The sequence below is a fragment of the Dromiciops gliroides genome, chromosome 3 (assembly GCF_019393635.1).
Source record: "Dromiciops gliroides isolate mDroGli1 chromosome 3, mDroGli1.pri, whole genome shotgun sequence".
Classification (NCBI taxonomy): Eukaryota; Metazoa; Chordata; class Mammalia; order Microbiotheria; family Microbiotheriidae; genus Dromiciops; species Dromiciops gliroides.
Window position 1 is genome coordinate 371,072,354 of NC_057863.1, and position 19,356 is coordinate 371,091,709.

At 35.2% G+C, this 19,356-nt stretch overlaps 1 protein-coding gene across 1 annotated transcript in view; it reads left to right on the plus strand.

The window, feature by feature from the left end:
- LRP1B (LDL receptor related protein 1B) overlaps positions 1-19,356 on the plus strand; it is a 2,279,180-nt gene that overhangs the window by 1,916,992 nt on the left and 342,832 nt on the right. The window contains 1 exon segment of the mRNA XM_043994810.1: positions 6,400-6,599. Within this exon segment, the coding sequence (XP_043850745.1) occupies positions 6,400-6,599 (200 nt within the window).

Here is a 19,356-nt window from a genome sequence, read left to right on the forward strand (position 1 = left end):
ACCAGTTATAGAAATTATGTTGCAAATGGAAATTGTTTTATTGGGCTAAAATGAGTTATGTTTTGAATATGACTTTTAAATATATTGTAGGAAGAAAAAATGGAAACACTACTAGTGAGAAGTGAAGCCCAGAGATGTCGATCTGCAAGAGCATTTAAAGAAAGTAGCAATCTTTTTAGCATGGTTAGTAATTAAAAATTAGGATGAAAATTGTTTGTCAGTAGAATGGATGAGCTTTGTAAGGATGTAACACCAGAGAGAGAAAAGGATGGAGCCTTGGCTGACACCCAGTTTGGTCAGTGGGAGGAAAAATAAGAGCCCAAGAAGTTTTTTAAAATTGGTTAAAGAAATAAAATAGGAATCAAGATAATCTAGCATCATTGAAGTCATAGTGGAAAGAGTTTTAAGCAGGAGGAGATGGTCAACTGGGTCGAATGTCACAGAAAAAGAAAGAGTTTTGTGAGAAGCAGACTTCTTATAAATGGCAAAGAAGTCACAGGTGATCTTTAAGAATGATAATGGTAGAAGAGTGATTTCAGGAGGCCAATGAGAGAATTAAAGGAGATTAAGGAAAAGTGATAACCACAGTGGATAGAGTACCAGGCCCGGAGTCTACAGTGGCACAGTGGATGGAGTACCAGGCCTGGATTTGGGGAGACTCCTCCTCTTCATGAGTTCAAATCCGGCCTTAGACACTTAGTAGCTCTGTGAACCTGGGAAAATCACTTATTTCTGTTTGGCCCAGTTTCCTAATCTGTCAAATGGGCTGGAGAAGGAAATGGGAAACCCTCCAGTATCATTGTCAAGAAAACCCTTAATGAGATCATAAAGAGTTGGACACAACTGAACATCAACAAAGAAGGTATGCTTTTTCAATCTAACCTCTAAACAAGGAAAGAAACAAAATAAAAGGCATTCTATTATATATATATACACATACACATTTTTATAGTAAAAAGTTTATGGGATTTTTCTTTAAAAACAGAAGGGAAGTCTATGCAAGGAAGCAAATAGAAGGAACCTGAAAAGGCAATGGCAGTTATTAGAGTTCATGATTCCATAACTATCTCCCATGTTTATTTAATCTTAGTCATTAGCTAATTCTAAATACTTTGCTATAGTTTTAGAAGTATAATTCATTGTCAAATACCAAATCATAATGAGCCACATTCTATCCTTAAGTAACCCCTTTAATGTACTATAATAAATCATAAACTTTGTATAGGGAATTTTAACGTAAAGTCTTTTAACTTTGTCTATCTATCTATCTATCTATCTAATCTATATCTGTGATATATATCTACATAGATATATAGCTATATATCTACCATCTATATCTATCATCTACCTATCTATCCACATATATTTTGAGAACTGTATTAAATACAATTTGTTTCATTTTTAATTCTTTTAAGAATCCCTTTGTATTTTATTTTATGCATTTTGAAATATTATTCTGAGAAAGGGTCTTTACACACACACACACACACACACACACACACACACACACACACACACACGCGCGCGCGCACAGAAATATTTACAAAGTTAAAGACCCCCTTCTGTATGACCAGAAGCAAAACACCTAATCTTTCTAAGTCTAAACAATGCTCTAAAATGTATTTTTGTATGCAAGTTGCCATGTGTGTTGATGGAGTTATAGGATCATAGATTTAGAACTGTATGGAATCTTGAAGGCCATCTTGTAGACTCCACTTCTGCTCATTTCACAAATGAGAAAACTGAGGCCCAGAGAATTCAAGTAGCTTGCCTGAAGTTATACAAGTATTAACTGACAGAGTTGGGATTAAACCCAAGAATACTGAATCTGAACCCAACACTGTACCATGCTGCATCCCAGCACAACAATGAAATCATACCACTTTTCAATGGTAGAAACTTTTTTTTTAAAGTTTGTTATTATTGTTGAATTGACAATGATGAAGTAAATTTTGCTATTTTAAATGTAACATAGAAGGTCATACAAATACACACACAAATACACATATACTTTTTTTCAGGATGGGTAAGGAAAGAAGCATATCCATTGTGGTTAAAACTATATAATCAGGGGGCAGCTAGGTGGCACAGAGGATAGAGCAGTGGCCCTGGATTCAGGAGGACCTGAGTTCAAATCCAACCTCAGACACTTGACACTTACTAGCTTTGTGACCCTGGGCAAGTCACAACCCCAATTGCCTCACCAAAATAAAATAAAATAAAAACTATATAATCATAGCTGACTGACCAAATAATTCTGCTTTTAGGTAGTTATTTTGGTGATAAACTAAAAAGAGTAATGTTGTTTCTATCAAACATCTAAGAACGACTGACCTTGAAGCAAGAAAGCCTGAATTCTTGTCTCATCTCTGACATTTATTCTGTGTTCTCCTTGAGTCTGTCAAGACTCATTTAAATGTCTACCCCAATTTTTGAAAATATATTGCAAATCATCCATTTTATTTTAGGTATAGGAGTATGTCCTGTTCAAATATATGAATGGAAAAGAGAGAAAGATTAGGGTAGAGAATAATTAGGGTCCAATTTTTAAAAATGTAATTAATTAATTAATTAATTTTAGTTTTCAACATTTGTTTAGATAAGATTTCCAATTTCAAATTTTTCTCCCTCCCTCCCCCCCTCCCCTAGACAGCAGGTAATCTGATATAGGTTTTTATATATATATATATATATATATATATATATATATATATATATATATATATATAAAATAACATTAAACATATTTCTGCATTAGTCATGTTATACAAGAAGAATCAGAGCAAAAAGGAAAAACCTCAAAAAAGAAAAACAGCAGCACCCAAAACAAAAGAAATAGTATGGTCCAATCAGTGTCCATATTCCACAGTTCCTTTTTTTTTCTGGAGATTTGGAAAGCCTTTTCCATCATGAGTCCTTTGGAACTTTCTTGTACTGTTGGATTGGTGAGGTCCAATTTCATTAGAATGTACAGTGCTTGAAGGTGAGAAGGGTGGCCTAAAGCTAGAAAAGTAATGTGGAATCAGATTATGGGTAACCAGAAATGTCATCCTAAAATATTGTTTTATCCTAGAACCAAAGGGGAACATTTAGGAATATTTTACTAAGAAAGTGATATGTTTAGAACATTCAGTATTATATAGTGGAAAGAGTACTTAATTTGTATTCAAAGACCTGATTCAAATCTCAGAACTGACACTTGCTACATTAATGCTATGCTTGCGGCACATACACTCTGTCAGGTCCAGCTAAGTTTAAAAGGATTGTAGGAATGTAGATTTAAATCTTTAGGAAAATGCCTGAAAGGCCAAGTATTTATTTGTTTGTTTGCTTACTTATTTATTTCTTTTTTGCAGTTGAGGTAATGGAGGCTCAGTATTTTGAGTTCAGAAAGAATGGTAGAATTATATGTGTTGTCTGCATACTAACTTAGGTCAAATTTAGAGAATTGCTTCACCAAATGGGCAACAGGATAACTCAAAACCATCATTAGTAAATATTGTCATGAAGTGATTATAATCTGTATCCCAGCCACAATGAAATCACGGGCTTTTGGTGAAGAAATTGAAGGAAATTATTGACATCCCTGGATGTCTGTGGTAGAACTGGCTTGGATATAAGATTCCCATCTGAAAGATAGGAAGCAGAGTCCTCCTGCACTCAAGAATAGGTAAGATCAGAAAGGGAAGTTCTACTCAACTAGTTTCTGATAACTTTGGTGTTAGAGATCTTGACATAGCTAGAATTCTGACATGTCTACATCAGTGAAAACAAAGCACCTACCATTTTTTTTCTCTTCCTCTTTAGAAAATAAGTACCACAGACTATTCTATCTCTAATCATTTATTATCTCTCCTTATGCACAGAATTATACTTCTGTTTAATAATGTTATTTCAGATAGTAGTGCTGGCAAAATGACTTTAAGTCCCACTGCTGACCTCTGCTCTAGCTTTTTTGGGGGCCAACCTGAAAGAGGACTGACTCAATTCTTCTCCTCTCTACTTTGCCCCACTCTACTCCCTAGGAAGGAAAAAAAAAATTATCTGTTCAGCATAAGTTGATTCTGATATTGGGAAAGAGCAATATGAGAAAGCACGTGGGTCCTTAGGATTCCTCTGTAAAGAATTACACTCTCGCACAAGACCTAATCAGGAATAAGAGAACAGGTTTATTGGGGTACAAGAGAAACCGGCCGGGAGGAAGGTTTTGCCAGAACAAAACGCTTCCCCCCAACTGACTTGTGGGGTGCCATTTTATAGGGTTTCGATGGGGGGTGGGTAAGAGTCTCTTATTGGGTGAGGGGCTGGTGGTCTTCCCGCGTTGCGCTGTGGTAGGAAGAATCCCTCGTGAGAGATCTGGTGGTGGGTGTCAACTTTGTCCTGATGGGTCTAAGCAGTCTGCTGATGGGCGGTTCCAGGTGGTCTTCTCCTGGATTACCTCATCCAGATGCTTAGGAGGACTGGAATGTGGGGTGATGGTCCTGGAGCATGCTCAGTTCAATCTGTGCCGCTTATCTCCCTTAGGTGGGTGTGTGTGTCCTTGATTGTGTTCAAGGAGAGGCCTACTTGATTTCAAGGGAAAACCCCTGAGGTTTCAAGGAAAAGGTTCCTTGAACCCCCCAGAGAATTGTTGGGGTGACCGGGGCCCATAATCCTCCCATGACAATTCCATGTTTAATCTTTCCTTATTAGGGAATTCTTGCTTTTGACCTCAGTATATTTCCCTTCACTCTTCCAAAATCATATTTAAGTTAGAAGCAAATAGGTTTTTTGTTTTTTTGTTTGGGGTTTTTGTTTTTGTTTTTGTTTCCTGAAAATGGAACTGCAAATGGCATAAACTAAAGTGCTTTTTTTTCAAGGAAGAGCAAGTGTTGAATTTTAGTTGCATAGTAAAGTTAGTTAGGGTGAGAGATTTTTCGTAATTTTTTAGTTTTAGGGGAAGATAGGTGGATACAGTGGATAAAGCACTGGCCCTGGATTCAGGAGGACCTGAGTTCAAATCTAGCCTCAGACACTTGACACTTGCTAGCTGTACTAGCTAGGTGACCCTGGGCAAGTCACTTAACCTTCACTGCCCTACAAAAACAAACAACAACAAAAACAAACAAAAAAATTGTTTAGTTTTGTGACAAAAAAAAAAATAAAGACTTATGCAAAATCCAAAGCATCAGTCTTTTCTTCTGTATTCTGTAGGAGTATGAGAAAATATTTGTCCTTCATTCTTTTTTTTCTTCATTTTGCTATTTACTTTGTAGATGGATTAAAGAATTTCAATTTGAACATTTAGTAAATATCTAAATAATGGGAAACCAAAAGGGAAAAACATTCCTTGCATATACTGAAGTAGCATTCTACAGAATAGAATGGCTGGAATTTCAATAGGCTAATCCAAATGGGAGGAGTGTCACTCTCTAAGAAAAGTAGCAGAAACACTGCATTTGAACTTAGAAGACCTGGATATGAATTCCAAATATTTTTACTAGTTGTGTGATGTTGAGCAAGTTTGTTAAACTCTCTTTAGAAAGTCATCTCCAGGGGCGGCTAGGTGGCGCAGTGGATAAAGCACCGGCCCTGGATTCAGGAGTACCTGAGTTCAAATCCGGCCTCAGACACTTGACACTTACTAGCTGTGTGACCCTGGGCAAGTCACTTAACCCCCATTGCTCCGCAAAAAAAAAAAAAAAAAAGAAAGTCATCTCCAAAGTGAAATATTTAGACTGGATCATTAAGTTACTTCTATCTCTAAAGCTATGAAGTAAGGTGAAATCCATTTCCTTGTAATTAAATGGGAAGAGTTACAAGCTACATGGGAGTGGAAGAAGCAGAGGGAACCAGTACTTTGGTTGTTTGAGTTGACCCAAAGTGCAATTTGTATGTGCCAATTTTATATTTCCTGTCTTTGTAGACTTTACCTTCTGTAATTTGGTAATCTCTAAAAAGGCAGCATACTGAGAAATAAATGTAAATAAATATATATGTATAGACATGTAGTATATATAATATATATATGTGTGTATATACGTATATGCATGCATGTGTATACATACATACACACACATATATATATCAGTCACTCACATATTTATCCAAGTTTTAAATGTTGAAAAATAAGAAATGAATAAACGTGGCACATCAGCATTACAATAAACATTCAAAGATTTAGCAGAGGAGAGGGAGAGCGCCTATTACATAGTAGACACCGCACTAAGAACTTTTTATAAATATTATCTCATTTGACATAGGTACCAGGTGCCATCAAAGAATGTTTTTCAGGAGCTGTCTTTCAGATTGAGATGTCCAAAAATTAAGTTGAAAACTGCTAAATAAATAAGTGAAATTTGCTTGTGTGTTGATGCCTGAGCTTCTGCAAATAAAGTCGTCATTGATTTTCTTTCCTAGGTATTTGTACTGGATTGACTGCTGCGAATATCCTCATATTGGCCGAGTTGGGATGGATGGAACCAATCAGAGTGTTGTCATAGAAACAAAGATTTCTAGACCTATGGCACTCACAATAGATTATGTCAACAGTAGGCTCTATTGGGCTGATGAAAATCACATTGAATTTAGCAACATGGATGGCTCACATAGATACAAAGGTTGGTCCTAATCACTCCAAGAATTTACTGTACTATTTGTGTTTACTTCAAAGATGTACAAAATTAATTTTAAAGATATACCATTTTTATTTAATATTATTGATTTTTCAAATATTTTAATTTAAAGTTGCATTATTCACTTTTATTTTAATATTATATTGACAAAATTAGAATTAGAAAGATCAGGGCAGCTAGGTGGCACAGTGGATAGAGCACCAGCCCTGGATTCAAGAGGACCTTAGTTCACATCTGAGCTCAGACACTTGACACTTACTAGCTGTGTGACCTTGGGCAAGTCACTTAACCCTCATTACCCCACCAAAAAAAAAAAAAGAATTAGAAACAGCAGAGATCAATCTGGCAACCTAAGAGATAATTTATGAGTCTAAAATGCTGTACTATATTACATGATGTATTTTTCCTTTACTGTGAGTTCCTCTGTTGTTTCCATAATCATTAGAATTTTTCTTTCTAATTTACATCGACATATTCAATCAGTGAATTGAAACTGAAGAAAATATACCTTCAAAGAGGCAACCATTATTTTCAATCTTGAAGCATTAGTTTGTATTATCCAAATAGGATGCAAAAAATTAATTCTCTACTAATGATATAATAAACCTACAATAAATGGAAAATATTTTTCTATTGTAGTGGCATATAAAGATAGAATTTCAACAGAAAAGAATAGAAAAAAAAATAAAACCAGTTTTAAAGTTTGCATAATTTATTGTACCCACAACATTCTTCTCCTTAATAATTGTGAAGTATCTAAAACCACAAGAGAGGTGAGGAATCATTGTGTGTAGGTAGTGAGAAGTACAAAGAAGACAAGATAGAAAATAAAAGGCATATTAGAATCAGGGATGTCAAACTAACTTTTTGACATCTCAAAACATAGGGAAGGAAAAATGACTTACACTGGAAATTTGAAAGATACAAACAGCAAGAAAGAGGTGAAATGTGTAAGGAAAGCATGGCGTATATATTTTTAAGAATTCAAATGGTACCTCAAACTGCTTAAATGAAAAGATAGAATAAGGCTATTCAGTCTGGAGAGCTCTATACTTGAAGTCAGAAGATTGAAGTTTCACGTCAATTTTCAACTTCTTAGCAAGTATATGGGCTTGGCAAGTCATTTCTCTGGGCTCTACCTTCCTCCTTTCCTTTGAGTGAAACAACATGTAAACAAATTATCTTTCTCCCTCTCTATATATCTATTGTCTATCTGTCTGTCTGTCTATCTATCTACCTATTCTACATATCTACATATTCACAGAGTCTATCTATATAATTATAGATATTCATAAAGTAACTATTAAGTCATTCAGGGGAAGTCTTGGGGGTGGGGGAGAGTGGCTCAAGAAAGTCGAAATGTAAGAAGTAGCACTTGAGCTGAGTCTGAAAGGGAACTGGGGATTCCAAGAGTGAGAAGTGAAAAGGGAGAATATTCCTCACATTGGGATTAGTCTGTACAAAGTCAGAAAGGAGAGAAGTGAACTTCAACAGAAAAACTAACAAAAATAAGCTAGTTTTCTCTGGAGTGCATTGTGCATGGGGAGTGGAAAAGGATAATAACTGAAATTCAAGATGTCTCAAAAATTTTAGTACCCTTTTTTTTGGGGGGGGGCAGGGCAATGAGGGTTAAGTGACTTGCCCAGAGTCACACAACTAGTAAGTGTCAAGTGTCTGAGGCCAGATTTGAACTCAGGTACTCCTGAATCCAAGGCCGGTGTTTTATCCACTGAGTTACCTAGCTGCCCCCTTTAGTACACTTTTAAGCCAAAAACTGCAATAAGACTATTGAGACAAGCTCCATAAGGTTGGAATCATGTGGTAAGGGCCCAGCAAAAGAGTTGTCTTTTTTCTGGATGTGATGAAGAGCTAGTAAAACTTTTTGAAAAAGGTGGTGATGTCATCAGACCTATCCTGGAGTAATATCATTTTGGCAGCTCTGTAGAGTATGGGTTAAAGAGGATAGCTATCAGAGATGGGAAGTTCAATTAGGAAGTTATTATAGTAGTGCCACTAAAAGGTAATGAGGGCCTGAAATATGGTGATAGTTATGAGTGGAAAGAAGGGGATGGGTTTGAGAGATGGTATAAAGTTGCAGCTGAAAAGACTTGGAAGCTGATCAGTCATGAAGTGACAAAGAATTATTGGTAATGACTCTGGAGTTAGAATCAAGGTGACATAAATAAGGAAGTTAGAAAGTCTAGTGAATTTTCAGGAAAAATAACAATGTATGTCTTAGAGACGATGAGTTTGAGATTCTTGTGGAAGCTCCTGGCAGAGATATCCATCAAATATGTGTTGATGTAGGACTACACCTCAGGGAAGAAATGAAGGTCAGATAGTAGATCTGGGAATCATCAGCAAAGACATGACAGTAGATCCCAAAGAAATGTATGAGAACTTTAATAAAAATAGAAGGCACAAGTGAGACATGTGGGGCATATCCATACAGAGTAGAAAGGAGATTAATGGTGATCTTGCAAAGATGACAGAAAAGGATTGGGTTGATGAGGAGATTTGAGGTCTAAATTTTGAGATAAATGATTATGGCACATCTACATTACTGAATGATAAATATTTCACATATAGCAGAGTCCCTTCATTATGCTGATTCATTGGAACAAAATTAGAATCTCTCTCATAAACTAACCATGTTAGATGTAATCACCTAATTCTAGTCCCAGTCTAGGGTTGGATGAAATGATCTCTAAGATAACATCTAATTAAAACATCCTCTGTTCACTTATAGGGAACTCACTATATTTATGTTAAATTGTTTATAAACTATATCTCCAAGGAGTTAGTTCATGAACAACAAAACCATGTGTCTTCTAAGGGTATACATATTCAATTTATTCAAATATATGTGCATGAATATATAAATACATATTTGTGGATAGTATCATGAATAGGCAGAATATATGATAATCTACATACTGTAATTTAGGGAGGGGCAGGCTACTATTTAAAAATACTTATTTTACTCATCTATCACAAGAACCTGAAAATGTTGAAGCAGAGATATACTTATTTAGGTTGCTATTTCCAGGCATCTGTTCCTAGAATACAGCTATATCCCAAAAGGGTAATGTATCAAGATACCTTTGATCTCATAACAACTTAGGAGGAATTAGTTATTAGATTTCTACAGCGTGAGGGCATTGCACTATAATTTTTGATATGATTATAGAAAACATCTTTGTAAGCCTTAAAGTACAATATACCTAAGAACCTTTATGGGGGAAGAGGAGTTTAGAGGGAGGAAAAGAATCATTTTGAAATGCTCAGCAATTCCTATGGTAGAACAAACCTTTATGAAAAGTCGAAGATTCAAGCCTATGGCATCTGAGGAGCATCACTGAGGTTGTTGGGTCCCTGGGCAAGGGAGTACTGGGAAAATTTGACCATTTTTACCTAAGGCTAAACTTTCCCTCTCCTTTCTCTCTGTCTCTCTGTCTCTGTCTCTGTCTCTCCACATTTCTCATATGCATTTATACATATTTTTCATACACATACACATTTCTTCTTTTCTGACCTCATATGCATTATGGGATGCATATACCCTTTGGATATACTAAGCACTGTGGCAATGTACATGGTAATATAATACAAACAACATCATTCCAGTTATGGAGATAAAGATATTCATTAGTATGCAATTTGAGAGTGAGGATTATTTTTAAGAGATCACATTAAGATTTTAATTACACTAAAAGTAATGTTGACTAATTGAAATGGTACTTAGCATTCAGTACTCATGTCTCCAAAAAATCAATAGCAGAATGTTCTACAACATTCTTATATGATTTAATTAAAAGTTACATTATGTCCATCAGTATTTTTTCTTATCCTTTCATGAACCTGTCTTGATTCAGTATCGGTAAACAAAATATTGTTAATAATATAATAACAAAAATCGAAAATGGTGGAATATGTATTTCTTTAGATTTGTATCATCAATATTAGAGCTGATTTTTCCATAAGTGAATATTTAAAGGTATTTGAAAGGCAATATTTCATTAGTTAATTAGTAGTCAAGTCCTTTGCATTCTTTTGATTAAAATTACAATTAGATCATTGCCAATATGATCATATTCCTTTGATCACATATGTCTGTTTAGCTAAGGGGTTTGTGTAATTCCTGCTTCTGTGTTTTGTTTTGGCTTTGGTTTTCTTCTCATTTGGGGGGAGTAAGCAGTTGATCTAAATTTGTTAGTGAGCTAGTGAGAAAACTTCCACCACCAATGAAGATCATCATCTCTTCTGCAACTCATAGTCTTTGAATGATTCCTAACACTGAAGAGTTAAGTGCCTTGGCAAGGGTCACCCAGATAGTATGTGTCAAACTTGAACACAGGTCTGTCTAATTCTAAATCTAGTTCTCTATTCATTGTTACCTCCAATTACTAAGTTTGGCAACATCCAAGATTATCGCAATTAACAAAACAAAACAAAACAAAAACCCTACACCAAATTCCTCTGAGATAATGCAGCTTTAACAAATCAAGTGGCTTCTGTGTTAAAATTCCCAAATAATGGGAGAATTCCAGGGATACCAAGTAGGTTGTTATCTCAGCTAAACACCCTTTTGTATCCTTGAAATCTTAATATCCACATCACACCCCATTCTCTTTTTCTTCTTCAGCAATATCAAAGACTTGATTCTTTTGTGACCCCTTCTGATTTCTAGTCATCTCTTTTGTCAATCTGGATTCACAAGAGAGCATTTCTGGTTCTCAAGAGAGCCTTAAAATAGTAAATACAAACTTGTGGGGGGGGGGGAATTTGTAAAGGTGTAATCAATCAGGCAATCAATCAATCAATCAATGAATAACAGTTTATTAAGTACCTACTCTGCACCAGGTGTTGGAGATACAATATAAAAACCAAGACAATTTGTCTCTAGAAACCACATTTTAATGGAGGAGAGACTACACATACACATAGAAGTATATAAGGCATAAGTATAGAGAAAATAAATACAAATCAGTAGAAAGTAGTTTATCATAAGGCAGTTTGGGAAGGAAAGCACTAGCACTGGGGGCATTAGGAAATGCTTCAAGTAGAATGTGGTGCTTGTCATGTCTTGAAGAAAGAGAAGGATGATGTTGAGGGAGTGCATCCAATGCATGGGGGACAGCCAATGCAAAGACATCAAGATGGAAGATGGAACACAAATGAGGAACAGAGAGAATATAATTTTGGCCTAATTTCAGTACAGGAGGGAGGTGGGAATAGGGGATATCTAATGAGGCTAGAAAGATAAGCTGAGAAAGGTTTTAAAAGTTAAATGAGTTTATATTTTATCCTGAAATCAATAGGAAGTCACTAGGGTTTATTGAATAAAGGAGTGAGTGACATGGTCATGTGCACATATATAAAAAAAATCATTTTGGGTAGCAGTGCACTGGATGTACAGGAATAGAGAGAGAGACACGATGTAGAAGACTGTGGCAGTAATTCAGATGAGTTATTTAGTATAATGGGAAGTACTTTGATATGTCAATAAGTCTGTGCTTGAGATCTCACTAATGCTGGTACTGAGGACTTCAGTGAAGAATACAATCTATCCATCCCTCATTCTGTGCTACTCTCCCATTCTTTCCCATGTTCCTATATATCGTCCATGGAGGGGATCTATCCAACATTCTGGTAAAAATTTGTATAAACACACATTTTTACATATGGATATATGAATACATATAGGTATATAGACAAGTGTAGATAGATATTGCATAGATTCTGATAGACCATGTGGGCTATCCATTGGTTATACCTCCTACTTAACCCATCCTTGGTATTGGGCTTCAGACCAACAATGTAGATCATACAACCACAACACAGTGCAGATAATAGATTTGCTTCATACACATGTGGGGTTGGTAATAATCTTTTTACCAATGTGGATAGCTAGACTGTGTAATTAAAGGAGAATGATGTTGAGGGAGCACATTTCAGACATGGGGGACAGATTATGCAAAAGCATAGAGATGGAAGAGGGAATAAAAATGAGGAAGAGAGGAAAATGCCATTTTGGTCTCATTGCAGAGCACAGGAGGGAGGCATTAAAATAACCATTGGAAAAGTAGCAAAATGACACAAGTCTGAAGAATTCTCTATAAAAAAACTTGCAGAAAAATTATTTTTTAAAGTTTTTCACAACTTGCCTACTTGACCATTCTTCTCAAGCTTGTTTAGGATCCTATTCTATCTTGATTAAATGTTAGATCAGGGGCAGCTAGGTGGTGCAGTGGATAAAGCACTGGCCCTGGATTTAGGAGGACCGGAGTTCAAATCTGGCCTCAGACACTTGACACTTACTAGCTGTGTGATCCTGGGCAAGTCACTTAACCCTAATTGCCTCACCAAAAAAAAAAGGTTGGATCAATTTGTAGGTGTTTAATATAACTTCCATTTACAAAGGCCCCTTAAAAGTCTATTTCTTAACCATATTTACAGGTACAGGAGCACCAGACATGGGGCAGGTATTAACTTATTCCTGAATCTGCATAGAATGTTTTTTTTTTAATTTTAAATAACTACCTCCTATATATTCTATATGGAATAATGGATAGAGATCAGGGGAAACCCTGGGTTCAGGTCTTGCCTCTGATATATTAGCTGTATGGCCCTTGTTTCAGTTTTCCCAACTGTCAAATGATGATGATAACATTGTCTACCTCACAGAATTGTTGTGAGGATCAATTGAGGTAATATTTATAACATTTTTGCCATGGTGCCCAGCACATAGTAGGTTCTATGTAAATGCTTATTTTCAATCAGTAATTTAGGCCACTCTCATCATACTATGATATACAAAGAAGATTCCAATGTTCATCCTTAGAGGAAGTTTCCTCATCTAAGAGTTTCCAGATCAATGGAACCACAGGACCAGTTATCCCTTTTTCTCTTCCCTTATCTAAGAATCTCTGGTCATACCTCTTGCCTTTCTCCTTAAGAGAGATCTTTCCCTCTCTGGCTTCCACATATTTCTCCACTGATCTCTAGAAATTGCCTCCTGGGCCTCCTACACTTTGATGCCTATATTCTCCCAAGACCATATGGTCTAGGCTACAAATATTGCCTTCAGTGAATTCTGAGACATTGCTTCCTCTCAATATGGGTCCTTTTCCAGATCAAACCTACCCCTAGGTCTGTCATTCAGTTTCTTGTTTCTAGGCCTTTCTAAATCTGTTTGATGGAAAAGCTGAGATAGCAAAGCATGCCTTAGGGGCAATAAATAATGAATACACATTCCTGGCCTAGTTGTATTGAGGTTGTTGATTCAGCCTGTCTTTCCTCAAAACCCCTTTACTGGGAAGGTGAACATTTTGAGAGCAGGAACTGATTGCTTGTTTTGCCTTTCTTTGTGTCTTCAACAGTTAGCACAACTATTGGCAAAAAGAAGACTTTTAAAAATCCTATTTAACTGACTAACTATATTCACAATTAGATTTTTAAAAATTCCCTAAAACATACGGTAAGCAGCATAATGTCATATTTATGACATTTGTTCATTCTCGTTAGAAATATTATGAGAGTAGATAGAAAAGGTACCATTATTTCAAATTTTTAGAGGTACAGAGTCAGGATCAAAGAGGTTGGTGATGATTTCATAGCATCACAGAACTGGTATTTGGAAGGGACCTCAGAATTCATCTATTCTGGAGCAGCTAGGTAGCACAGTGGATAGAACACAGGCCCTGGATTCAGGAGGAACTGAGTTCAAATCCAGCTTCAGACACTTTATACTTACTAGCTGTGTGAACCTGGGCAAGTCACTTAACCCCAATTGCCTCATCAAAAAAAAAAAATCATTCATTACACCTTTGGGCATGTCTGAGTACTCCATTGATGTTCTTTATATTGTGCTGAATCTGTCTCTGAAATGTGTATCTGTTGGTGCTAGTTTTGACTTCTGGGACCAAGTAGAGAATGTTCAATTTATCTTCCATGAGACAGCCTGAAAATATTTGAAGACTGCAATTATTTCCTTCAAGTCTTCTCTCAATGATTCCCCCCATCAATAAAGCCAATTTGTGTCACCATAGCAACTTTGCATATAGTCACCAAACTCTCAGGGCAATGCCTTGAAATTTCCTCTTTAGCCTCCTTGTATGTTTTGGGATAGAGGTTGGCAACATCTTACATTCTACATTAACAGTATAGGGAGGAGAGTTTATTTGGCATTACATGACCTATGGATTCCAAGATGTCCTGTCCCCAAATGGAGCTCAACCCAGTGTTCTCATATTTTATGAAACTAAGCATGAATCTGTTCGTAGATTTACAATGGTAACATTCTCTATTCTTTCTGATATCCCCAGTGAGTGAGAACAGCAGTTAGATATACTCAGGCTAGGATCATATATACATGTATGTGTATATAAACACACGTGTATATTTCCATTTTTAAAAATGAGTTAATTTAATCAAACAAAACCTTTCAGTTCATTACAATAATATTACTTAATTTATCTTAAAGATTGATTTGATCAACTACTAGAATGCCTTAAAAGTGTTTTTTAGATATTCCCTTAACTTTAATGTCTACATAATGAGATAATTAAAGGTAACAGACCACTTATTTTTCAGAATTGTGGCTAAAGAGACTGAAGAAAGGAGAGAACAAATTACCAACATATTCTTGGACCTAAAAAGAAAGAAAAAAGAAAATGTACTGAAAATATGCATTCAAGGCTTTCAAAATTTTACTTTTAATTTTTGGAAGGAATCTAAGGATCAGAAACCTAAAAAGGACAGGGAAAAGTGTTGTGGCATAGAGAAACATATGTCTTCCCCAGGAAGACAGATGGTAAATTCATTAAGTGCTTTATCAGGTATATGCCAATATCTGAATATAAGCCAGTAATTACTTGGTAGTTACTAATGAGCTACTAATTGTAATCAATGGGTTTGTCACCCTGCCTCAAACTCTTTAGAGATAGGAAGAGGAATTTAGAAAGGAGATAGGGACAGACATCCCTTCAGTTGCCATTCCTGTAGAGAGGAGTCAGTCTTGCTTCTTGGGCTGTAGTGAGATCACTGTCTATATAATCAAAGGATATTATGTGATAATGAGAAGATGTAAAGTTATAATCTGAGGATATAAGCTTTGAATCCTGATACTCTAATTAGGCAAGTGTGTGACTTTGAGCCAGCTATCTAACATGGTTTTATTGGAAAGAGCACCAGATTTTGCATCTAAAGGCTTGATTTTTAGCTTTAGCTCTGCCACATACTATCTTTTTGACCTTGAGCAAGTTGACCTATTTCACCACAGAAGTCAGAGTGCCAATTTTTATTCTTAAAATACTCAGTTCTCTCTATCTGATAGGTTTACTTATAGCTACAATATATGGCCAAGAAGAAATTAAGCTGACTAAATAGACCAGGATGACAAGAATACCATAATTACTTTGAAAGGAAACTTAACCTGTCTTGAGACAGACAGCTGGGGAATAATGTCTACTTAAGTAAGTACATAGTGATTTAGTGGTACAGGTAGATGTTATGTTTGCTTGTTCCAATACTAAGTAAATCACAGGCCTATAGTGAGATCTTTAAATCTTATTCAATAATGTATGCCACAAGGTTCCTAAAAGTTAAATGTGTGGAGAGTGAACAACAAACATAAAGAATCCCTGAAGTATCTTGGACTTTAATTACTTTCCCAGATTTTAGTCTATACTGAAAAGGTTTGTTATAACCTCTCCTTAGTAAAATTTCAGCACTAATGGCTCATATAAACTTACACTGAAAGTTTATGTGGTTTTTTATGTTAATGAAAAGGAAATTGAATGTGAGAAAATTCTGTTAAATTAACACTTGGCACCAACTACCAATAACTAACATAGGAAATTTAAACAATAATTTTTTTCACTTTATCCTTCAGTCTTGTCATTGTGGTTGCAATTTCATAGTTATAAAGGAAGTGGCGATAAATTCTGCATAAAGATAAATAATAATAATAGGATATATAGCAAGTAAGGAGAGGGAAGAAGACATTTGCCATAAGTTTTGTACATTTGCTTGCCATGTTAAGTCTTTTCAGTATACTTTTTTGTATATTATTAAGTGGTTTAACCTTGCATAGAATCAGTTGGTCATGCAGATATCTTTAGCCAATCTACTGGAAAGAATATGCCCTTATAACTTGTAATTTTCCTGAGCATTAATAGCTAGGTCAGAATTCTAAACCATAGCTTATCTCTGAACTGTCTTTCACTTTGGTGACAAGTATTTTAAAATGTCATACAACATAGTTATGTCCATGACTTTTCTTCATTTAAGGGATTAATGTTCACATAGCTCTGGAAGGGCTGTGTAGGGAAATGTTAACAATGTATTGAAGTTCCATTGCCTGTTTATTGTGCTAAGAAACTATTGTATGGAGCCAGGGGCAGCTGGGTATTTAGATTTATAAATACAAATCTTAACCCATGTGGTGATAGCCTAATTAATGTTGAAAAAAGAATCCAAATCTCAGCATGCCACTGGTGAAAAGGCATAAAACACTTTTAAATGGTTTTGTTCTGAGGAAAAGAAACACTGAGAAAGAAAAAAGGGATTGTTTTGCATTTATGTATTCCGATAAATCAATAGCTGCCAGTGGTTGGGTCTTTAGAAAGCCTAAATATTCATTGAGGCCCACCAAGAGGATAGTAGGGCAGGCAACAAAATAAAACATTATTTTTGTATTCTACAAATATCCTGAGCTAAAGCATTGTTATAAACTTTCTCTTGTTCCTTCCTTTCTGCCTACCTTCCCATCTTCCTGACTGCCTGCCTACCTTCATTCCCATTTCACTCTCTATATTTTTTTCAGTTTTTTGAGTGTGGTTGTCCACATTCCCATGCAAAGAGTAGACTTCATGGGCTATTTTATGCCAATGGTATTGATGCTCTCTTGTTTACAATATAATAAAAGTTAATGAGAAGAAGCAAAAAACAATTCAGTTACTATAGAAATGTTCTTGAACCAGTAAAATAAATTGAAATTAACTGCCATTTCTGAAGTTTGTTACCTGCAATTTCAATCATGCTTTACTGTTGTCCCTTTAAAAGCATATGTTATATTAAATGATATACACATTAGAAAAGATTAATATTTGCTTTTTCAATACCTTGTATCCTGGTGAGTTGTTTTTTTAATGGGAGAAGACTAAATTATATTATACTTTATATTTTGTCTAACTGAACATAGCCATACTATTCCAATCTTTTCAAACTTCCAAAAGAAAAATATCTGCAGCCAAAAATTTATTGTTAGCTAATTATTTAACTACAGGATGAACAAGGACCAAATTCTTATTATCTTTATCTGTTTAACTTTCTGTTCCAAATGTGAATTGTTTTGTAAGAGAGACAGCACAATGTAATATGGAAAGAATATTGGACTTAGAATTAGAAAACCTGGCCCCAGTATTTGATTTGCCATTTTTGAGATCTGTGATACTGGACAGCCTTTTTTAAATCTCTCTTGGCCTAACTTTATTGACCTATATTATGAGTATAGTAACTCCTGCAATGCCTGTTGTTTTTTGTGAGGCTCAAAGAGCGTAATTTATGTGAAAGTATTTTGTAACTGTAAAATATACAAATGCAGGCTATTAATAATTTTAAGATCTTCTGCCTCCAAAAAGACTAGTTATGCATGAAAATGGATCTGTACTTCAGAAGTGTTATAATTTAACAATCTTTCAATTTTATACCAGGCAGTCATGTTTAAAAATATTCACATGCTAATAGAACAGATAAAAACAGAAGATAATAATCCTAACAAAACAAAGTTTTCAATGTCAGAGAAAAAAACATTGTTTATTAACAAGTGAACAATACACATCATACTCCCCCTTAGTTATTAGCTATTAGCTCCATTGTTAAGGTGACATTTTATAGATGTGCTCTAGATTTTAAGATGGCCACCTTTAATTTTTATATTGTGTTTCATGAATCCTCACATTGATCAGCAGGATGCTTTATCCAGTTGTTAAATCTTGGAAGGGAGGCATTTTGCTTTCTTTTATGAATCTCATAAATGGACTGAGAAGAAAAGTGGAATTGTAATAAAAATAATAACTCTAGAATACAATGATTACAGATTGGGGAGTGGTGGGAAGAATAGATTGTGGGCTAACATAGTAGTTGCGGGGTAACTTCAACCTCCTAAGTAATGTCCTTAATCTGAGGTTCTTGTGTGTAACTAAAGCAACAATAATAAGTGTATTTTACAATCCAACATAAAGTACATTTTGAAAACTGTTGCACATTAAGGCTCATTATTTTAAATTGTAGCACATTAATGCTGGACAGATAGCCTGCATGAAATATGTTGGATGAGTTTGTGGACAAAAATCAGTAATGATTATAGTAGCTTAAATACTCAGACATTTTCAATTGAAACCTGTTTTGCAGTTTATGTAGGATGTACTTAAGATAAGTACTTTAGTCATTCATTGCTATAAAGGTTTCAAAAATGGATATGTTTGTTTGGGACACAAGGTTCTCCATATGAAAAGCTAGATTCCTTTTTTAAAAATCAATCGTATCAAATGAGTGGAAAATGTAGTGCTACCAAAGCCATTATCCCTTTACTGCATCTTATGCATTTAAAAAAAAATAGATTCCAAGCTCTTTAACCCAAAGGGCACTTACTGGTTTATTATCATTAGGTAAAAGACTACATTTTCAGAAGGTTTTGCAAATTTTCCTGAATACAAGTCATGGATAGAAATTGAAA